Source organism: Sebastes umbrosus, chromosome 16, assembly GCF_015220745.1.
Source record: "Sebastes umbrosus isolate fSebUmb1 chromosome 16, fSebUmb1.pri, whole genome shotgun sequence".
Taxonomy (NCBI): domain Eukaryota; kingdom Metazoa; phylum Chordata; class Actinopteri; order Perciformes; family Sebastidae; genus Sebastes; species Sebastes umbrosus.
The window spans coordinates 15383181-15403518 of NC_051284.1; the positions used below are offsets into that span (position 1 = coordinate 15383181).

At 38.7% G+C, this 20338-nt stretch overlaps 2 protein-coding genes across 12 annotated transcripts in view; both read right to left on the reverse strand.

Moving 5' to 3' along the window:
• Positions 1-13866, reverse strand: part of LOC119474630 (protein unc-79 homolog) — a 37633-nt gene extending 23767 nt beyond the window's left edge. For 4 of the 11 annotated variants that reach the window (XM_037746766.1, XM_037746772.1, XM_037746770.1 and 1 more), the window contains exons 1-15: positions 13621-13865; positions 11744-11864; positions 8278-8591; positions 7363-7533; positions 7128-7223; positions 6964-7019; positions 5776-5905; positions 5576-5640; positions 4212-4300; positions 3771-3811; positions 3222-3250; positions 1472-1701; positions 1064-1235; positions 686-916; positions 160-350 (exon numbers count right to left, since the gene is read on the reverse strand). In XM_037746766.1, coding sequence (XP_037602694.1) covers positions 160-350; positions 686-916; positions 1064-1235; positions 1472-1701; positions 3222-3250; positions 3771-3811; positions 4212-4300; positions 5576-5640; positions 5776-5905; positions 6964-7019; positions 7128-7223; positions 7363-7533; positions 8278-8591; positions 11744-11864; positions 13621-13642 — 1958 coding nt within the window. In that variant the 5' untranslated portion in view covers positions 13643-13865. Of the gene's footprint in view, positions 1-159; positions 351-685; positions 917-1063; positions 1236-1471; positions 1702-3221; positions 3251-3770; positions 3812-4211; positions 4301-5575; positions 5641-5775; positions 5906-6963; positions 7020-7127; positions 7224-7362; positions 7534-8277; positions 8592-11743; positions 11865-13620 lie in introns of those variants that run through there. The other 7 variants (XM_037746767.1, XM_037746775.1, XM_037746771.1 and 4 more) reach the window with 5 other exon arrangements.
• A 1848-nt stretch (positions 13867-15714) lies between these two features.
• On the reverse strand, positions 15715-17506 carry LOC119504325 (cytochrome c oxidase subunit 8A, mitochondrial-like). Its single transcript, XM_037796389.1, has 2 exons — positions 17332-17506; positions 15715-15948 (listed from the first exon to the last, which is right to left on the reverse strand). Exons 1-2 carry the CDS (start codon positions 17446-17448, stop codon positions 15841-15843), a joined length of 225 nt encoding a protein of 74 aa, XP_037652317.1. The 5' UTR covers positions 17449-17506; the 3' UTR covers positions 15715-15840.
• Between the last annotated feature and the right edge of the window lie 2832 nt (positions 17507-20338).

Genomic DNA, 20338 nt, shown 5'->3' on the forward strand with positions numbered 1-20338 from the left:
CTGTTAGTTCTGTAAGGTATATCAGTATAATCACAGCTACAAGTAACTTATATGAAAAAAAAAATGTTTACCATCACCCCTGCTTATATGCAATAACAAATGTCTTTATTACAGGAATAGCAACTACGATATGCAAACACTTGGAGGTGGTGGATGTACCTGAGCACTTCCCGGAATTCTTTGAGCTGGTGGTCGGGCACCTCGGTGCGGATGGACTCCAGCCACTCGGGCATAAAGCACTCCCACAGTGGCTGACTGATGACATTATAAGGTATCAGACACAGGATCCGGTTCAGGCCCTCCTTCAGCTGGGTCACTGTGCTACATGACTTGTCCCAGTAACCTCCCACCTGAGGAAAAGGGTACACAGACTAGCTTAGATCAAACACAGCCAAGAGAGTTCAGATGGCGACCTGCCCTCCATCATTTTAAGAAGCCTCAGTGACATGCTGATTTAATGATATTAATCATAGCTGTTGCACAGTTCAAAGCTATAACTGAGATAAACAGGAGTTGGGATATGCATTGGCTTGATATTTGCAGTTATAATGTTCATGTTAGTTGTGTTTTCTGAATAAAACCTCCCCCCCCCACCACATCCACATCTGATATCAGCACCCTGTACATCCTCTACAACTCCTCAACCACATACTGTGTGTTTAGTTGACCTGGATCTTGGCCTTACCCTGGCAAACTCAACAGGCTTGGGCAGCAGACACATGACCATGACGTCAAATCGTACTTCACACACTGTCTTTAGCCACTTGGTGACAAACTGAGGCTTTAGCTTCTCCACCAGGCTTCCGACCTCGTCGTCCATCATGTAGGCGGTGGAGTGAAACCACTGGAAGATCATGCTGACCAGCCGAGCCAGACTCTCTGTAGGCGTGTTCTCGTTGGGTGTGCACAGGCTCACCTGCAGATGCGAGCGAAGGTCAGAGAGGAAAGCTAATAAGTCAAGTAACCACGAATTCAGCAGGGCAGTGATAAGAAGCACTGTACACATCCTTATCTTACATCTCCCTGTTACTGACAGACACAGCAAAAGCCTGTAATTACACACCAGGAACCAGATGCCAAACTGACTGAGGAGCCGCTGGTCGTGCTGGTCGTCCTCCTTGTTGTCAAACTCAATGTTGTCCAGAGAGTGGTGGGAGGCGGACAGGCCCATCTGACGACGCCTGTTCATCTCAAACTCACGCTGTTCTGCATGAATTTCTGCCTCCTTGAGAAGGCTGGATGGATATGGAGAGGATAACAGAGGATTCATAGAGGCAAAGACGAGGAGAAAGAGCAGGACAGAAACTAAAAACACAGACAGAAAACGTCCTGACACAGCTTGTACATTAATAATCTAATATCATGCAGTATTGTTGTCCATATATTCATGTAAAAACATGTTTCACAGCATTACAGGCATATGCCCTGTGAATGTGGCTGTGATATGTCAGTGTAAACACTGTGAATGTACCTTATAACAGCTTCCACAGTGCACACTAGCTCCTCCGCTCCGCACTCCCGGGTGTTGATGGGAGGGGGCGAGGTCTGGTACAGATGGGTCTCCGCCGCAGCCCCCACCTCGCTGCTGTGGTGGTTGACATGGCAACGCTTGCAGTAGCGGACAGGCCGGTTGCCATGGCGCCCACAGCAGCCAGCCGAGAAGCAGGTGACCACAGCCCTCCTAACATGAGAGCTACAGTTCTACAAAGCCAAGAATCAGGGGGAAGGAGGAGGAGATCAGTCTATTTCTGTTCGGGGCAGTAGGCAACGAGATAAAAATATACCACGATCACAACAAATCAGCCAATAACGCATTATGACAAGCCTCTAAAAATAAACATATTTCCAGGCCTCAAAAGCAACTAACTGCTCTGACTATGAGGACTATTGAAGATGTTGATCTGTCCACATCTACAGTGATAGAAAAAGTCTTTATGTGTCCCCACGGTGTCTCAGGTTTCTAAAAATAAAAGGCATGGCACTAGAGAACCATCCTAATCTGATCAGCCTCTAATCTTGTGCCATTAGAGAGATGCACTGCTCCCTATCAAATTAACATATCTGTCCTCTGATGGTGAGTTCTCTCATTCGACCACCAGGCTTTCAACAACTAAAAACACTAACATGATGTTACTGATGCTGTTTCTGTTTACAGTTATGTTCTATCTTGGGTATCATGGTGTATTTATAAGTAGCTATTCTCAGATAAAAGATGACAGAGCTGGTGTAAAACCAGTTGGGAGGGCTTTATGAAATGAGTGTGACAAAGCCTGATCAGAAAGGGAGGCTGTGGATTATAAAGTGCTGGACAAATCAGGATGGAGGCCAGCCGTTTCCCCTGACAACCCCGGCTGGCTGCTCAGCTTGATGGGAATACCTGAGATCATCTCACACTCAGTTTTCCCGGTGTCTCCCTGGAAACCAGCAGGGAGCACTTGCCCTCAGCAGCGCGTTCAACAACAGCGAACAAACATCACGCCCCAGCTGCTTCATTTGAAATGATGTGGCCTTTACTGAGTTGCTCCGGTGAATGGACTTCTCAATGAAGAAAACATGTCAGGTTCATAAATAAATGACCTTGCTATGTATCACAGGTAAAATGGATTTCACGAAATCTTCCACAAGGTTAACAGGTTCAATTTGCTTCTGTTTTCAGTGATAAAACCATTTATCAGCATGTGTACTGTTTGATTTGTGTTTTGTATGTGCAGTTTAAGGAAGATGCAGTGAGGTTAATTAGTAACAAGAAATCACTGCACAGGTTTACTTGTCCTAAATATGGAGAAACATTAGATAATAGTTAGAGCTGCAACAATTAATCAATTAGTTGTCAACTATTAAATTAATCACCAACTATTTTGATAACCAATTAATCAGTTTGAGTAATTTTTTAAGGAACAGAAGTCAAAATTATCTGATTCCAGCTTCTTAAATGTGAATAATTCCTGGTTTCTTTACTCCTGTATGACAGTAAACTGAATATATTTGAGTTGCGTACAAAACAAGACATTTGAGGACGACACCTTGGGCTTTTAACATTTTCTGTAATTTTATAGACCAAACAACTAATCGATTAGTCAAGATAATAATCGTCAGATTAATCAACAATGAAAATAAATAATCCCTAATACTATTCAATATAACACCATGCTCTAATGGAATATATCACAATGAATATGAGCAAATAAGAAAGTAAGTTGAAGTACAAATACAAATCTTACCTTCTTTTGACAAATGGCAGATATCTCTGCTGCAAAAACAAATTAAAAAAATGTTCAATTTGCAGACAACAGAAGTAGCTTTTTAAAATTAGTTATATGTTTCATTGGAAAATTATAACTTTTCCTAAAACTATATACACAGAATATAGCAGCTCAAACAATTAAATAATATTAATTTATAATATAATAGGAAAAACACACTGCCTAAAAAAGCTCTCTTTTCCCACTGTAAAGCACAAATGATGTTGGAAAACAGGAGAGGACTTCGATGTACTATAAAAGGTTATATGATGAGGAAAACACCTGTTTTTAAGTATCTTCTCGGATAATTAAACTTTGAGTATCAGATTTAACTATGGCTATGAGCATAATTAAAGTAAAGGAACAAATGTGTACCTAACCTCTGTATCATATTATTATACTAAAAACCTTTCTGCACTGAATATATATTCCATGTATGTCCCATTTACTGTATAAATGTCTCTTTGTCTGTGGTGAGCAAGACGGACTGAGAGACACTCAAACACCTTTTTGTCTGTGAACGCTCACCTTGTGGCAGGAGTACATCAACAAGCCATTCAGCGTGGTCTCTGAAAAGGTCAAAGAAATGCATAAATAAACAATATGTGATTTGTAGGCAAACTGCTCCTCAGAGCCTGTACCTACCTAGTGTAAACGCAGCAGTCTTAACTTCCTAACAGAGCTGGGACACAAAATATCTTCCCTCAATATCAAAGAAAATACAAAACTGCAGAGCCATGCAATTATAACATGCTACACGCTGGAGAAAAGAGAAACAAGAGGCTGCGTGGTTTCGTGATGATGATCTCATTATCAGGAGGGAATTACGTAACCATAGCGATGTATTTCCCCTGGGTTAAAGGGAGGAATAATGAGGCAGGCAGTAGGTGATGTGTGTTTTGAATGGCATCTTATTGAAGGAGGGGGAGGATCCAGGGGATGGAAAAAAGAGGGGAAACAGATGCATACCCTGCTATCCTCTGGCTGCACTCCTCGCATATATAAAGAGGAGGGGGCTTGTCTCCCAGGGCAACAGAAAGAGTAGGATCTATACACATCTGCAAAGTAAGACAGGTAGCGTTAGAATATGGACGTGGTATACATACTGATATTTTGATGTTTTATTTTCATACAAACAATTGGGAAAAAGGGATTGTACAAAAAATATCAGGGTGTGGAGGGGGACTGATTCACTTTTCAAAAAGTAATATAACACTATAAAATTGGTACAAATAATTTAATCATTATTAACTAAAAGTGCATAAAGAGTGTAAGATGATGTATTCCAATTTAAACCTTGTTCATGGAATGATAATTTTCACACCAATTGAAATGGAATAAAATAACAAAATTATGCATCCTGTTTAGGAAATATTCTAGCCGTTCTTTATTTCTGAACCAAGAGCTGTCACTGTGTACATTGCAGAATAAAGTCAAGATGGAAGTTGCTCTAAAATTGTAACAAACCACTAAAGACCCTCCCCCATTCTCCAAAAAACAGCAAAAAGGGAAAAAAATCCCTCTGCTTTTCTGAATCCCCTTCCCCCAAAATCATTTGCTTACAGTCTCTTAGAATAGAGTATCATAACTACATGTACTAAGGCTAACATTTTCCATAAGTCCCTCAGAAATAGTAATCTCCAAGGCTAGTATATCATGATATTTCCCAAGAAATCATGTGACATCTATACCTGTCTCCCCACGCCTCTGCGTGGATGGCTGCGTGCATATGCTGCACTCTGTTCTCTTGAAACCTGTGCCTGGCCCTGTGCTAAACCTCAATGCTCATGGCCTCAATGTTCAGATGGTGCACTGTAATTTACTGTGCTCACTTGATGCCACCCTATCCTCAAGGGCTACACGGGGTCACCGCTTCCAATTAAGCACCCCCTCCCCCCATACCCCCTCCCTGCTCCTGGTAATTGAAATCTGGCCCCTGTCCGTGGCCCTGTTCTTACTCTATTTGTCAGTTTTGAGCACAGTTGAGTAAAGGCAGGCGGGGCTGATAAAGCAGAGCAACAGCACGGACTTGTGTAAAGTAGCATAGAAGCTGATATCATTACCCCACTCCCACAGCTGCCCGGGCATGCACTGATTTATTTACCAAGGGGGCTCACAAAAGCAAACACGCTGACACGCGCGGTTGAACTCAGCAAGGCAATCTGGCACATGCCCCATGCATTCCCAAAGATGTTCTCAAGGGAAGCAGCTTTTGAACACAGAGTGTGCTGCTAATCTACCTTCGTACAGTAATAAGGTAATAATAAGGCATTGTGGACGTAAAGGGATGTGGGATGCACATAACCATTTTTTTTTTTTAAGACTGACGTCACCTTGACAGCAGGTTTATTGATAGCATTGTGGCACTCGATATGTTGACAGTGGATGGGGTTCCAGGCTGATCCAGGAAATTGACGAGAGACAGAAAATTGGCAGTAGGGAAGGAGAAAAGAAGAAAATGGGAAAAAAGGTTAGACCTTTAGTCAGTTCAAGGGCAGATAAAGCAACACATGTGACATTAAGAGAATCTGACCTGTGTACTGAAGCCCCTTGTATTCAATGATGGCTCCTGGTGGCTTTAGGTTGGGCCAGTAATGAAACAGCATCTGCACAGCTGGAGGCTTTACTTGGGATGGACCATAGGATATGACATAAAGAAGGTCCTGCACAAAGTATAAACATCAACAGTAGTTACAAAGTGCAATGATATTTGAAGATATTTGCATACTAACGAACGGAAGGCAACTAGTTTTAGGTTTTCATTCCAACATGCATTATATCTCTTTTGTAAATACTAGCTAATTGTTGCCTCTTGTCCATTGTTCAATATCTTTATAACATTGAAGACCCAATATATATCTAAGTTTTTATATTTAAAAGAAATAGGCATTTCAGGAAATTTACTTTTTTGGCAAGAGGTACTTGAGTTGCTAAATGACTAATTGGATACCACTCTCATGTTGCTAAATATGAAGCTAACGTTAGCACCAGTAGTTAGTGTAGTTAGCCGTAGTTAACATGTTAATTAGTGAGTTTAGCTGGTAAGAGATGTGTTTTAACTTTGAACAGAGCCAGCCTAACGCTAGCTGTTTGTCCCACCTTCCAGTGTTTATGCTAATCTAAGCTAACTGTCCTCTTGTTCTAGCTTCATATTTAGCAGAGTGGTATCATCTTCTCTCCTGGCAAGAAAAGTGATAATATAGTGACAATAATAATAATATCTTTAGGCGTAATTGTTGTAGAATCTCCAGTCTTGTTATAAAGAAACTTACTGGATATATACATATATATATATATATATATGTATGTATGTATGTATGTATGTATGTGTATATACACATACATACATACATACATACATACATACATATATATATATATGTATATATATACTCATACATACATACATACATACATACATACATACATACATACATATATACATATATATATATATGTATATATATACTCATACATACATACATACATACATATATATATGTATGTATGTATGTATATATATATATATATATATATATATACAGTAAGTTTCTTTATAACAAGACTGGACATTCTACAACAATTACGCCTAAAGATATTATTATTATTCTCTCTCGCTGACTCTCTCTCTCTCTCTCTCTCTCTCTCTCTCTCTCTCTCTCTCTCTCTCTCTATATATATATATATATTTATTTGTATTATGTGTTTAGGGGGGAAGTACCTTCCACACTTCCTGTTTGTGCTTCATTAGACACTCCAACAATTGACAGTGATACACTAGAAAGAAGAAGAAGAGACCAGCTTAAGCAGAGCGCCATTACTACACAACATTACAGTGTTAATATTTGCATGCATGCTTCGAAAGCAGCCAATATGATGGTTTACCTGGATTTGTGGTGTACTGCATCGCAATCATTAGCATAGAGGAGGCAGACAGATTGACATAGGCCGGGACTCCCCCCTCCCTCCGAGTGGAGCCCACTACAAACAAGAAAAAGTAATTCAAATAACATTTAAATAACATTCATAAATCACCAATTATTCCACCATAAAGGTACAATTTCATTATGACGGGAAGTGAAATAGTTGTCTAAATTATATTATGAGGGGTCATACTCACGTATAGCCATGGGGAGGAAAGAAGTGCTCAGGTACTCAATGATGTCTTTGTGGAGGAAAGGGGGAAATGTGGCTAAAGTGGAGATCATAGTATAGGGCAAAGTGCTGAGAATATCATCACTGAGAAAGGGCAGGAGGCAAGTTGTTGTGTAAAATATGGACTGTCCCAGATCTGGTGAGAAAGGGAAAAGGCAAAAAAAAAAAAAAAAAAAAGACAAAGAGAGATACACAGACACTCATTCAATTAACAGTACATACAGTATTCACATACTGTATGCAGCCACATATGTCAAAGTTACATGATATTTTTAAATATTTTATAACAGCATAACAGTGAAAAGGAGAACATTTAAAATAGGAACTTCAGCTGAGGGCAGTGAGCTTTCTTTAAAAGCCACTGAAGTACAATTTGCCCTCAGGAAAAGTAGAGCATTCTAGTTAAGGAGATGGGTTTTCATGCTTTTGAGCTTTTTTTGACAGTGGTAAAATATTCATGAAAAACAAGAGCAGGGACTGTGATGCAGCCTTTAGCTCGTGAAAAACAACGTCATTCTCAGATGTATTCTAGGTGTATTGAAACAAAATAAAACATTACATTTGCCTATGTTTGATTTCCGTTTAACTTCTATATTTGCACATGACAACATAAGTTAAACATTTCTCCCCCTTTACATAACAAACATGCAGTTGAGTATGATACACAGAAGAGAAGGCCTATAGCTCCATGGCTTATGGAACGATTAAGTTGACAGGATCCAGCGTGCTCCCAATCACCCCATGCATCCCTCAAGATCCTCAGCAGGACTTCTCTCCTCCAGTTACAAAAGAGGCCAAAAAAGCAGCAGTGGCTTCATGCAGGCCAGACGGCTCGGGGGGATGATGATGACAAACAGTGGTGCACTGGGCCTTGACTCACCATGCTGACCGTGCTGCAGCAGGGGCACCAGGTCAAGCAGGGTCACGAGGGTCACATAGAGGCCCTGATAGTCCAGAGAGGGGTACTCTGAGAGCTGAGCGTCCCGACTCTGCTGCCCCTGCCCCCCGCGGTCTGACGGGGCATCGCGCAGAACGCTGTAAAGGAGGGAGCGAGTAACTGTAGGGTTGATGGAACTGACTTGTGGTCTTAGAGATGGGGTGAGTGGGAATGGCACAGGAAAAAGACACATGGTCATGGGCACGGCCAAATTGGAAGCTTCCTGGTTCTCCTTCCTGCCTGTGCGGGACAGAATGCTGCTCCGGGGCGGGAGGGGAGGGGAGGGAGGGTAGGGGAGGGGAACAAGGGAAAAAAAGAGACAACAAAGACACAAAAAAACAGCACATTACATTGAAATGGCACTACAGAGACAGCGTAAATAGAAAAAAACAAACCCAGATAAACCCCACATAGGATGCAGTGTCTCACTATTTGACTGTATCACTGAAGGCACGGGCAATTTTTCCCTGCTTTGTCTGTTCAGAGTGACTTTAATTCAATTTATCTCGTTTTGTCTGTCTTTGCACTTGGAAAACAAAAAAAACATGAGCACAAACTGCAATGATCACTGCATCTCATGCGTATCTGGTGACAAGGAGCAAAAATATAAAAAATGGCATGTTTTCAGTGGCAACCCCATACTTCTCCAAAAAGGCACAGTGCAAACGACTGTCCCTCGATGGCTGCCATCTTCCAATCAGCAAGGTCAGAGGCTACCATGCAAAAGAGGCCAAATGAGCCGTGGAATAAAACAAAAAGAAAGAAATTTCCTTGTCTTTAGTGGGGCTGTCAAGGATGGGAGTGACACCAAATTGGTTCGGGAAAATACAGAGGTGACACTTTTGAAACATGCTTCAGCCAGTAATAAACATGTGTGTGAGGTTAGATCAAGTGCTCCCAGGTCACAGCACATGTTTATTGCACCAGAGAAATAATGTCCGTATGCATACGTTATGATACTGTACCAGTATCATCAGGAGAAATAATGAGATCCAACAGGCATATGGATTCAGGTTTCTAAAATAAATGTAACAACTAATCTACGGTAGAGGAGAAACTATAATGACAAAGGAATAGGTTGTTTCAGGGGGAGATGACTGGTAGCATTATGTTTGTGAGCTAATGCAGGATGGACAATTGTGTTTGCTGTCCCCTGGGAAAGGTGGTGGACATATTCAATTTTAAGAGAGGGGGAAAACAAAAGGAAAAACTAGTTGGGTTGAGTGTGGAGCGTCTAGGGTGGAGGAGGGGGAAGGGGGGGCCAGAGAGCATTGCTCTTTTTTACTGCACATTACTAAAGAGCTAAGCTGTTCTATCAGGCAAATGATCGGGATTTATCAAGAGAGCCCAGATTATAAATGCTGATGTATTTTTTTTTTTTAATTTATTTTATTTTGAAAGGTCACTCAAAGAGTTACAGCATTCTCGGCAAGTGAGAAAGGGGATTTCAAGATTTTATTTTAACATAAAATGCATAATGTTGAGCCTTTAGCTTAACAGTTTATACACTGTCAACAGCAGAATGTAACATTTTCTGACTCATCCCCTCAAAGTTATACTCTGTAAGATTTGAGTCCGTGTAGATTCATTCATAAAGCTGCATTGTTATAAACTCAAACGGGTTCTGATTCACGACAACAGACTGTATCTCAGAGTATGACTTTTTCACTGCCCATTCCTCATATAGAAAACATCATTATTTTGAACAATGAACATAGAGATAAACAGACGCGCTCACACGCATACACTGAACAAAGACACACACATATGTGCATACACACACACGCACACATACAGACGACACGGAAAATTACAAACATATACGACACATAAAACACATGTAGAAATGCACTGGTACAGACACATGACGTACATTGACTGTCGAGCCCTGCACTGTCAATACAAAATCATTGGCTATGTGTGTAGCAGTAATTCAAAGCATTTACAGAAAGTCGTGTCTGAACAACACTAGATATGATTTCTGCTCCCTGCAGTCTCAGAGTGATACAGTTTGGCATGAAGTCAGCATGGCTCACTGATGCAGAGAGCTCAATCTGACTTGGAGAAATATGACAAAGCTCTGCCTCATCTTTAAGGAGGCATATATAATAGTCAGTAAACAGAAAAACTTAACCCATCTGTATTTTCTGTTCTCCATCTGACCTGCGCTGAACCTAAAATTGGTGCATGAATCAGCAACCACCTTCTTTGGCCATTTCAGTGTTTCTTTCCAGGAACATGACACATGCCTTCTCCACTTTTCAAGGCTCACTACTCCCACTTCCCTTTCTTTTTCATTTTTCCCTCATTCTTTCTTCACTCGGGGCTTCAGAAGGCACAGGTGTATGGATAATCCTGGAGTCCCTGCTGAGGAAACCAGACCCCTCTAATGGTAGGGTGAATTACCTGCTCTGCATATCTGAGGCTGCTTCAGGGAAAATATCGAGCAACTGTTAACAGTGGGATCATTCCTTTCACACGAGAATGACCCCTCAAGAGACAAAATCGCCACTTGAGTTTTAACACAGATTCCCACAGTTGCAGCCCCTGTCATGCTCCGAGTCATGAGATATGAGAGGCTAAAACGGCACAGTGGCTGGACAGCCCATCAGCAAAGTAACCAAGATACTCTGTGAGCACTCAGCAGAGGAATAATCCTTATGGGGCGGAGGCATAAAGTGTAAAATTGAGGCCGGCTGCCGATCTCAAATAGATTGCACCCTAAGCTGATAATAGTGATAGAAGTGGGGGCATACAAGTTCGGCCTTTAGTAATCCCATCCTTTTTATAAATTAGCTAATAAATTCAGCACTTTCTGTGAAGCCAGCAGGCAGTAAGACTAACCCAAACCACATGACATACCAAAATGTCCTCTCACTGCAGTGTACTTTGAATCTCCAGCTGGAAAAACTGAGACATGACACATTATAAAATAAGATGTGTCCAAAATGGCTGCCTACTTGACCTGTGTTGGGGAGGAGGAAACAACATGCTGTTCCTTCCTCGGGCTTCCACGGCACCCAGGGGAGCAGGCTGACCCTGCAACTGCAGCAGAGCCGGAGGAGCTGCTTCCCCTCTGGGAAGGACACAACAGGCCGCCCCAGGGAAGCGTTCATTTAGCAGGCGACCACTGAATCAATAAACACTGAGTCGTCGATCTCTGCTGCTGCTCCAACACAACACCATCTGCTCTGTCTTCTTCTGTCTTTCAAAGCAGGGCAGGACAGAGCTGGCCACTTCCCTATAACTTTCCTCCAGACATACTAAATGCATTTTAATGGTGTCACTGTCTCCCCTTTCAGAAAGTGTGTCAACCTGCTGTAGGTTATCTGGTCTGTCTGATGGAGCTAAATATGAAACAGTCTACAGTCTGTTACTTCACCTGTTGGCTCTGGAGCAGGGTACTTACCTGAGCAGGGTTTGGGAAAAGTATTTCAGTGTGTTTGCAATGTCTGTTCCGGAGGGCACAGGGTAAATATTGTGTTGCACACGGTTGTGATACTCTTGCAAGTATCGTATCTTAGAGGCAACTAGACAAAATAAAGAGCAGAGTAACAAAGCAAATCAACACTAGTGAGACTATCATATGAGTCTGAGCACACAGATGAGGCAAACATGCATGAAGCTGCTGTTGTTTCTTGGCTGAGATTAACGCGGGTGCTCTAATTATCAAGTTAAACAAAGAGTCTGTGTTCCCATGGCTCTCTGGCCTTCAGCAGGTGACCTTTTTGGTACAGCAGCGAGGTCACGGGAAACCCTAGAGGACGCAGTAACCTATTGCTTACAGAAACAAGCTTGTGTACAAAAGGTTGCCAGTTCAAGTCCCAAGACAAGACGGGGGGAAAATGCAGCCAGCATGACACACAGAGGGCTTACTCATCCCTTAGCAGATCATATACTGCGAGTCAGCAATGAAACCTTCCGGGTTGAACTTCTATTTAAGGTCAAGGTATGAATGTGTTATTTTTTGTCTGGTTAAATAAGAGTTAAATTGGGTGATCGCTGACCCATTTTCTGTGACTATGGGCAGTGGTGTTTTAGCTGAACCTGACCTGTAAATGACAAACCCCAAAATAAACATAACAGCTGCAGGCTTTTGAGCATGTGTGGTCAAAGCAAAACATACTGTAGCACACATGCTCCTCTCTTCTTAAATCTAAACATCATGAGCGGACACATGATTATATTCTTTAAACATGTTGATGCCTAAACACTGTAATAAATGTAAAAAAATGGAGATAACAGCTGCTAATTTGTTGTTCTCTGTTGTATTTCTGATACTAGCCTATTAATTCATCCATATATTGACCACTAAACAATATCAGCCACACACAACTTTTAGCCAATTGAAATAGAAGCACCAAAACAACAAGTTTGACCCCATATTTTTATGTCTGTTATATATATTTAAAGCTGATTAAAAAGTGTCACAGTGTCATGATCATAAGCATGACATATCGTGGAGGCTATATCTTCACATATGTTTGTTTTCATCGGGGAATTATTATTTTCCTTTGTTTGTGAGTGGCAAATTTTGATAAGAAGCAGTGAATACTGGTCTGTATTTAGGCTAATATTAATCCTCATTATCACCTCAATGCCTTAAGGATTAAATTGTTGTTGTTTTAAAGCCTGTGATGAAGTTTCACATCCTTGCAACATAAAAAACATAAACAGACTTCAGGATTTGAACCACTGACAGACCCTTCAGTTTGTGCCAAATACTGTTCATTATTAATAATAATAATAATAATAATATGGAAGAGATACAGGAGTCTGCTTTCCACCTGTTCAGAAGCAAACCAGAGGAATGAGGAGGACAAAATGAACAGCAGCCTTCAGGACGACGGTGTGATCAAACCACATTATTGATCATCAATCTAATAATAATGCCACCATATTGTTCAGTAAAGACTCAGTCAGGTCGACCTTGAGATCAGCAGCACACCTCATCTTTTTTGCACGCGCATCATCCAGCACACGTCAATCAAAATAAATAAAAAAAAAAAGATAACATGACGATGTAAATGTTTTTTTTCTCCCCCTTTAACATGCAGATAATCACACACACACACAAACACACACACACACACACAGTGTCTTTCTGCACTGAGCCCTCCAGCCATCCTCTGCAGTGAGAGGACGTGTTGCAACCTGCCATGGCAACCGCGGTTTCATCACCAAGGACAGCTCCTCTCATCCGCTTTCTTGCTTAAAAACAAAAAAAATTCCAGTTTCCACAAGACAAGACAGGACAAAAAACACTGCACACACAGCCGTACTTACACTGCTCTGCCTTCGTAGACATTTCGCAGACACTTGGGGAAACATAAAACCCAGACTGTCAATTTGTTTTAGTGTGTTTTTTTTTTTTCCTCCCCGGCGTTGTGTTTCCTTCAGTCGTGAAAAAGTGCATATCCCCCCCTTGCAGCCACAGCCTCGGCTTGATTGTACCACTCTGCAGGATGGGTTTATACACTCATGGCTTTGTAGCGGTGCTGCGGTCGCTTTTTTTTCAGCGGAATTTAAAAGCAACACCCAATTTTGTGAGCGTGTTTTTAATTCTAAGCATTTTATTCTACTGCGCTGGAGAGAAATGTTGTCATACATGTGCCACAACACACCTTTCCAAATGGACTGATCCGCCTTTGACAAATTGTCATTCAAGATTTCCAACAAGCCTATCAGTCCTGTTTGAGCTGATGAGCCATACCGGAGGGGAAATACCAAGGAAATCAATGTATTAGTGTGTTATTATTACTGCGCATTTGTGCATCTGTGCTGCATGTAAAAGGAAAAACATGCAACAGATGGTTGACCATAAGCATGACATATCATGGAGTAAAAAAATAGGCTAAGATTCAAGATTCAAGATGTTTTTGCTGGGAAGCTACATTTAAAAATAATAAGTTATATTACAATTATAAAAGGAAATAATTTGTACAAGGCATATTAAGAACATATACATATCAAGAAGTATGAATGTACATATATAAGAAATACTTTGTACAAGGCATATTAAGAACATATAGATATCAGGAAGTATGAATGTACATATATAAGAAATACTTAGTACAAGGGCATATTAAGAACATATACATATCAGGAAGTATAAATGTACATATATAAGAAATACTTTGTACAAGGGCATATTAAGAACATATACATATCAGGAAGTATGAATGTACATATATAAGAAATACTTTGTACAAGGGCATATTAAGAACATATACATATCAGGAAGTATGAATGTACATATATAAGAAATACTTTGTACAAGGGCATATTAAGAACATATACATATCAGGAAGTATGAATGTACATATATAAGAAATACTTTGTACAAGGCATATTAAGAACATATAGATATCAGGAAGTATGAATGTACATATATAAGAAATACTTAGTACAAGACATATTAAGAACATATACATTAAAAACATATACAGTATTTACAGTATGAGATATATGATTGAGGTACTTTTGTGTGAGAAGGTGTCGTATGAATTATCTATTTAAAAGTCTGATGGCCTGGGGGAAAAAACTGTTCCTCAGTCTGCTGGTGAGAGTCCTGGGGGTCCTGTATCTTCTACAGGACCCCTGTAGTATCTTCACATATGTCTGTTTTCATGCAGAGAATTATTATTTTCCTTTGTTTGTGAGTGGCAATATATTCAAATTTTGATAACAAGCAATGAATACCGGTCTGTATTTAGGCTAATATTAATCCTCATTATCACCTAAATGCCTTAAAGATTAAATTACCATTGTTGTTTTTTTAAATCTATGTATATATATATGCACTTATATAGCATTCTTGAAGCCTGTGATGAAGTTTTTACATCCTTGCAACTAAAACATCATGAGGGGACACATGATTATATTCTTTAAACATGTTGATGCCTAAACACTGTAATAAATTTTAAAAAAAATGGAGATAACAGCTGCTAATTTGTTGTTCTCTGTTGTCTTTCTGATACTAGCCTATTAATTCATCCATATATTGACCACTAAACAATATCAGCCACACACAACTTTTAGCCAATTGAAATGGAAGCACCAAAACAACAAGTTTGACCCCAAGCCTGTGATGAAGTTTCACATCCTTGCAACTTAAAAAACATAAACAGACTTCAGGGTTTGAACCACTGACAGACCCTTCAGTTTGTGCCAAAAAACTGTTGGAGTATTTCCATCTCATCTCCAGCTGATTGGGAGCAACATCCTGTCACTGCACCCTGGAATGACCCCTGTGCTTTTTTATTATTGTTTATGATACAGCGCATTGAGGCAAATATTAAGCATTTTCCAAACATTACAGTAGTCAACAAATCAGCCTGTTTTATATCCCGTGTGAAATAAAACATACCACAGCAGATATCATATCAAAGTCTTTATACGGGGAAACAGTTTCATCATCATGCTTTACTTCCCTTTATAACATTTTTACAAATTGGATAAATCCACACACAATAGCACAAGTACATGGGTGTCTTCTTGCAGGAGTCAGGGTTGTGGAGGTGATCTCTGCCGGTATTCTGGGATGTGATGCATGATCCATCCGGCCGGGGCCAAAAGAGTCACAGCAAACACACAGATGGCAAAGAAAGACTGCTGTAAGAAAGTCCATGAGAACATAAACATAAATGCATGAGGAGAGATTTTTTAGTACACATTTCAAGTCACTGTAGTATAACTCCCAAACCTCTCCTGTCCTCAGCTACAGGTTGATTGAACACCTGTGTCCACAACAGAAGGTCCCAGTCTCAGTGACTCACCGGCCCTCGTTTATATCGTCCCACCGTGATATTCCCTTTGTCCCTCTGCACTCTGGTATTCCTAACCTGAGCCAGGCTTTGTAAAAGCCCTTGTGTATGTCCCTGAGGACAGATCAACAGATTTATAGTGGCATAAACACCGGCCGCTATGCTGCAGTTCCATCATGGGATCCCTTTACAGAGGCCAGAGCTTCAGACTGACTTATGGATAACAAATGAATAAAACATCTCTCCCACTCTACAGACTGAGGAGCACAGTCCGCTTGAATTCCTCGCATTAGGGGAAATACAGTGAAGTATCACGAATACCAACTTCCCAAGACTGTTGCACCGTTTGTGTGCCAAAAATGATCCTTAGAATTTGATTAATAGTAGTTTAGCAGTTAGCACAGGTAAAACCATTACTAGAGTCCCTGCTGCTGCAGTCAAATGACCTGTCTGTCCATTCAACTTCTACCATACAACTACACTGTAAACAATTGCTGTTAATTTACAGCAGGATTTCAACAGTATTAACCTGTTATTGCTAAAAACAGTGCTTTACTGTTAATACAAAAGAAAACCTGTTAAATGAACTATAATGCATTCTTAAAAAACAGCATTTTACTGCTGATCAACTGTCTAAAGTATCATCAGTAACAGTTTCATGCAGTATTGTTTTTAATTCTGGGACCTGATCTGCACATGTGAGGCTTGTATATTGTACATGATTGTAAAATCAGTGAATTAGCTTTATTGTTCTTCACTCACATGTTGTTCTGGTTTGCATTCTGTGCTTGTAGCCAGCTATAGACAGACATTTTGGGAAAAGTGTCAACAAGTCTATTATAGCCTTTTTCCTAATAAGTGCCTTTAATTGTATTTAGTGTGACTATTCCTATGTCTGTAACCTGCTAAGTCTATTCATCTAGGCAAAAAATAATATTTATTAAAATGTATGTAAAGAAATACAACCTAAATAGTGCATTAAAACAAATCGGTGAGATAAAAGAAAGGTTAAAAACAGCTATATAATGTATCTTTAAACAGTAAATTAACTGTAAAATATTGTGAAATTAATAAACTGTATTTTTCATTAACAGTATAAAGCTGTAAATTTCAGCGACAGTATAATAATGTTAATTTTACAGTAACATAAAGGCAACCCTGCTGCCAGTTCTTTACTGTTATTTTACTGGGAAATTCTTAACAGTGTACTAAGAAAGATATTCAGTCCTACCACTGGCCCGATCTTTTCCTTTGGCGGCTTGCTGTAGATGGTTGACCTGTGACTTTGCTGAATGGCTCTCATCAACCTAGACCAGGTCAGTGTGGGTCTCCTAAGGAGGGAGAACATCTTTCTGCTCACAGTCACCTCTTCTGGAAAATGGTGATGTTTCTGTGGAAATGTCTCCTCATATCCTGTGAGATACTAACAGATCACTACTTCCATCTAACTCCCTGGGAGGAGTTACTTCCATGGGCCAAAGACACTCATGTAAACATACTGACCAACTTCTCACCAGGATAAGAAATCTGGCCCTGTCTGTGAGACCATCAAATCTATCTATATAATAGAGATTGTACATTATAATGAACTCTTGGCAGCAAGTACTGATACCACTTAACATGTGCTTCCAACATGAATAACTTGATAGTGGGCATTTTTTGGACAATAATTCAAATATAGGAATATTTAGAATAAAAAAAAAAAGCTTTCAATAACTGTATGAATGACTCATCACTCATATTATGAAGAAACAAGTGGGCAAAAATACCAAGATTTAGAGTTATTATCAGTGTCTTGCATATTTTTTATTTTAAAAAATCAGGTTTGTGCATAAACTCTTGCACATGAAGAATAGGCTTAAATAAAATAAAAATAACAAAACTGTAACATTGCAAGGTTTCAACTGACATGGCTGCAAATTTGTGAGGGAAATGATTAAGTAAAAAAACAGATGAATTGTTCTGAGGGAAAATTATGCCATGCATTCTTAATAAAAACATGTTTTTATAGGTAGTTAGACAACAACAAAAAAAAGCTTTAAAAAGTCCATAATCATCCTATTATCTACAATAACACACCACAATATAAGCATAGTGTCATTCAATTCTCTGACTTAATGACCCATATTTCCCTTACTTTGCCAGATTAGAATAAACATAAATGTAAGTGCTCCTTAATTATTGATGTAAGAGCAGGCTGATGAGCATAAACAACATTTATGGCTTGACTTTGGTCTTATACAGGAGTCACATTCAGCTGTTACTTATTCAATGTCATTCCACTTTTATGTTATTATGAAAAGTCTCATTGGGCTTTTGAATAGGCCTTTAAAAATGTGATTCTGTTTATAGCAAAACTGCAAAAATGACCTTGGAGTCCATAAATTATATGATTAAAAAGAAAAGATATGTTAAACAGTATGTGCCAAAGAGGTTTTTGGCCTACATTACATGTATTGTGTCGCCCTCAACAGGAAGCCAATAGAACTTCAATCCGATTTTTTTTTTTTTATTTATTTATTTGCACATATATAAAACTGCACAAAATCCAGTCAATGAAAAAAACAAAACAAGAAAATGTGTCAGGAGAGGTCAAGAAGCCACAGGCTTATACAAAGAACCTCTCCCCAACCCCAGGAGAAAAAAAAACAAATAACAAAAAAGGAAGAAAGATCTAAACTAACATAATTTTAAAAATACAACAAAAGTTAAACAACAACAAAAAGTACACAAAATGTGCAGAAAAACCTAACCAATCAGTGGAAAGCAATCCAATAAAAACAATGAAATACATACAAAAAAACAGTACAGAAAAAAAAGAAAATGTATCTAAACATATCAAAAGATAATTAGACATCATGAATTAAATGTGATGATAATTTCCTTTTAAAATGTTCTGAGGATAACGAGCACTTAATAACATGTATTTTGGTGTTCCATATTTTAACACGCCATTACAATAGATATAATACCAATTGAAACAGTGTAGTGGGGTTCCCCCAGCTGTATAAGGTTGGTACATATTAGATGATTTTAAGTTTTGACATAAATTGTCATGGTCTAGATTATATATCATAGTAACCCCACGTAGCAGACCTCTATGATAGAGATAAAAGTTGATAAAATAACTTGTTATATACTGTATATATACAGTATATATATATATATATATATATATATGTATGTGTGTATATATATGCAGGTATGTATGTATGTATATATGTATATATTTAACTTATTTATTTATTTATTTTTTTCCCATTATTTATTTCCCTCTCTGCTACTGTAATGTGTATTGTATATGTACAAAAAAAAGAAACAAATGGAAACACTCTTTTAAGTACATGCTGCTCATTACATCATGCTAGAAACATGTACATTCCTTTGATCATGTAAAGTGTCAACTACCCACATAAAAATGAATTAAAAAATATATATATATCTTGATATGTACGTAGCCCCCCATAATCCTCACTGCCACAAACAAACCACTAGAGGGCGCACGTAAACGTGCTATTGCACAAGCTGCAGGGAGTACTGACGGGCCTCTGGACCAGTCGGCATCCAGCGTTGAGAAGCTGTCAAGCTCTGCAAAATACAGGAATACAAAGAGGTTATTTCGCTTTCAAAGTAAAGGCGCGACATACGCGAAGGGCATGCTTACCTTATCTAATATGACGGATATTTTCACGTTTTTCCAACAGCTTTTTGTTGAAATGAATTGTCAACATAGAACACCGAATATGTGATTGAAACGGCTACAAATGCAAATTGTAATAGTCCATTTTTTTAATAAACATATATATATATACATATATATATATATACTTTATTTTTTCCCTTTTTCAAGGTTGTTTTCGTATATGCAATTTACAGTTCGTAATTACAATAGTTTATAAACCAATTTTTAAGTAGATGAGCTTATAGACAAACTCATTAAGTACACTAGAGAAAAAAACTTCAACATTATTCAAAATTGAAATAAAATTAAGAAAAGAAATAATAATAATAATAATAATAATAATAATAATAATAATAATAATAATAATAATAATGATAAAAAGAAAGAATAGAGTTAAAAAAAAACACACATAACAAAAACAAACAATAATAGTACAAAAATACAAGAGAAATAATAAATTAAATCAACAAATAAGTTATAACATTCAAAATTGAAATAAAATTAAGAAAGTAAATAATAATAATAATAATGATAAAAAGAAAGAATAGAGTTAAAA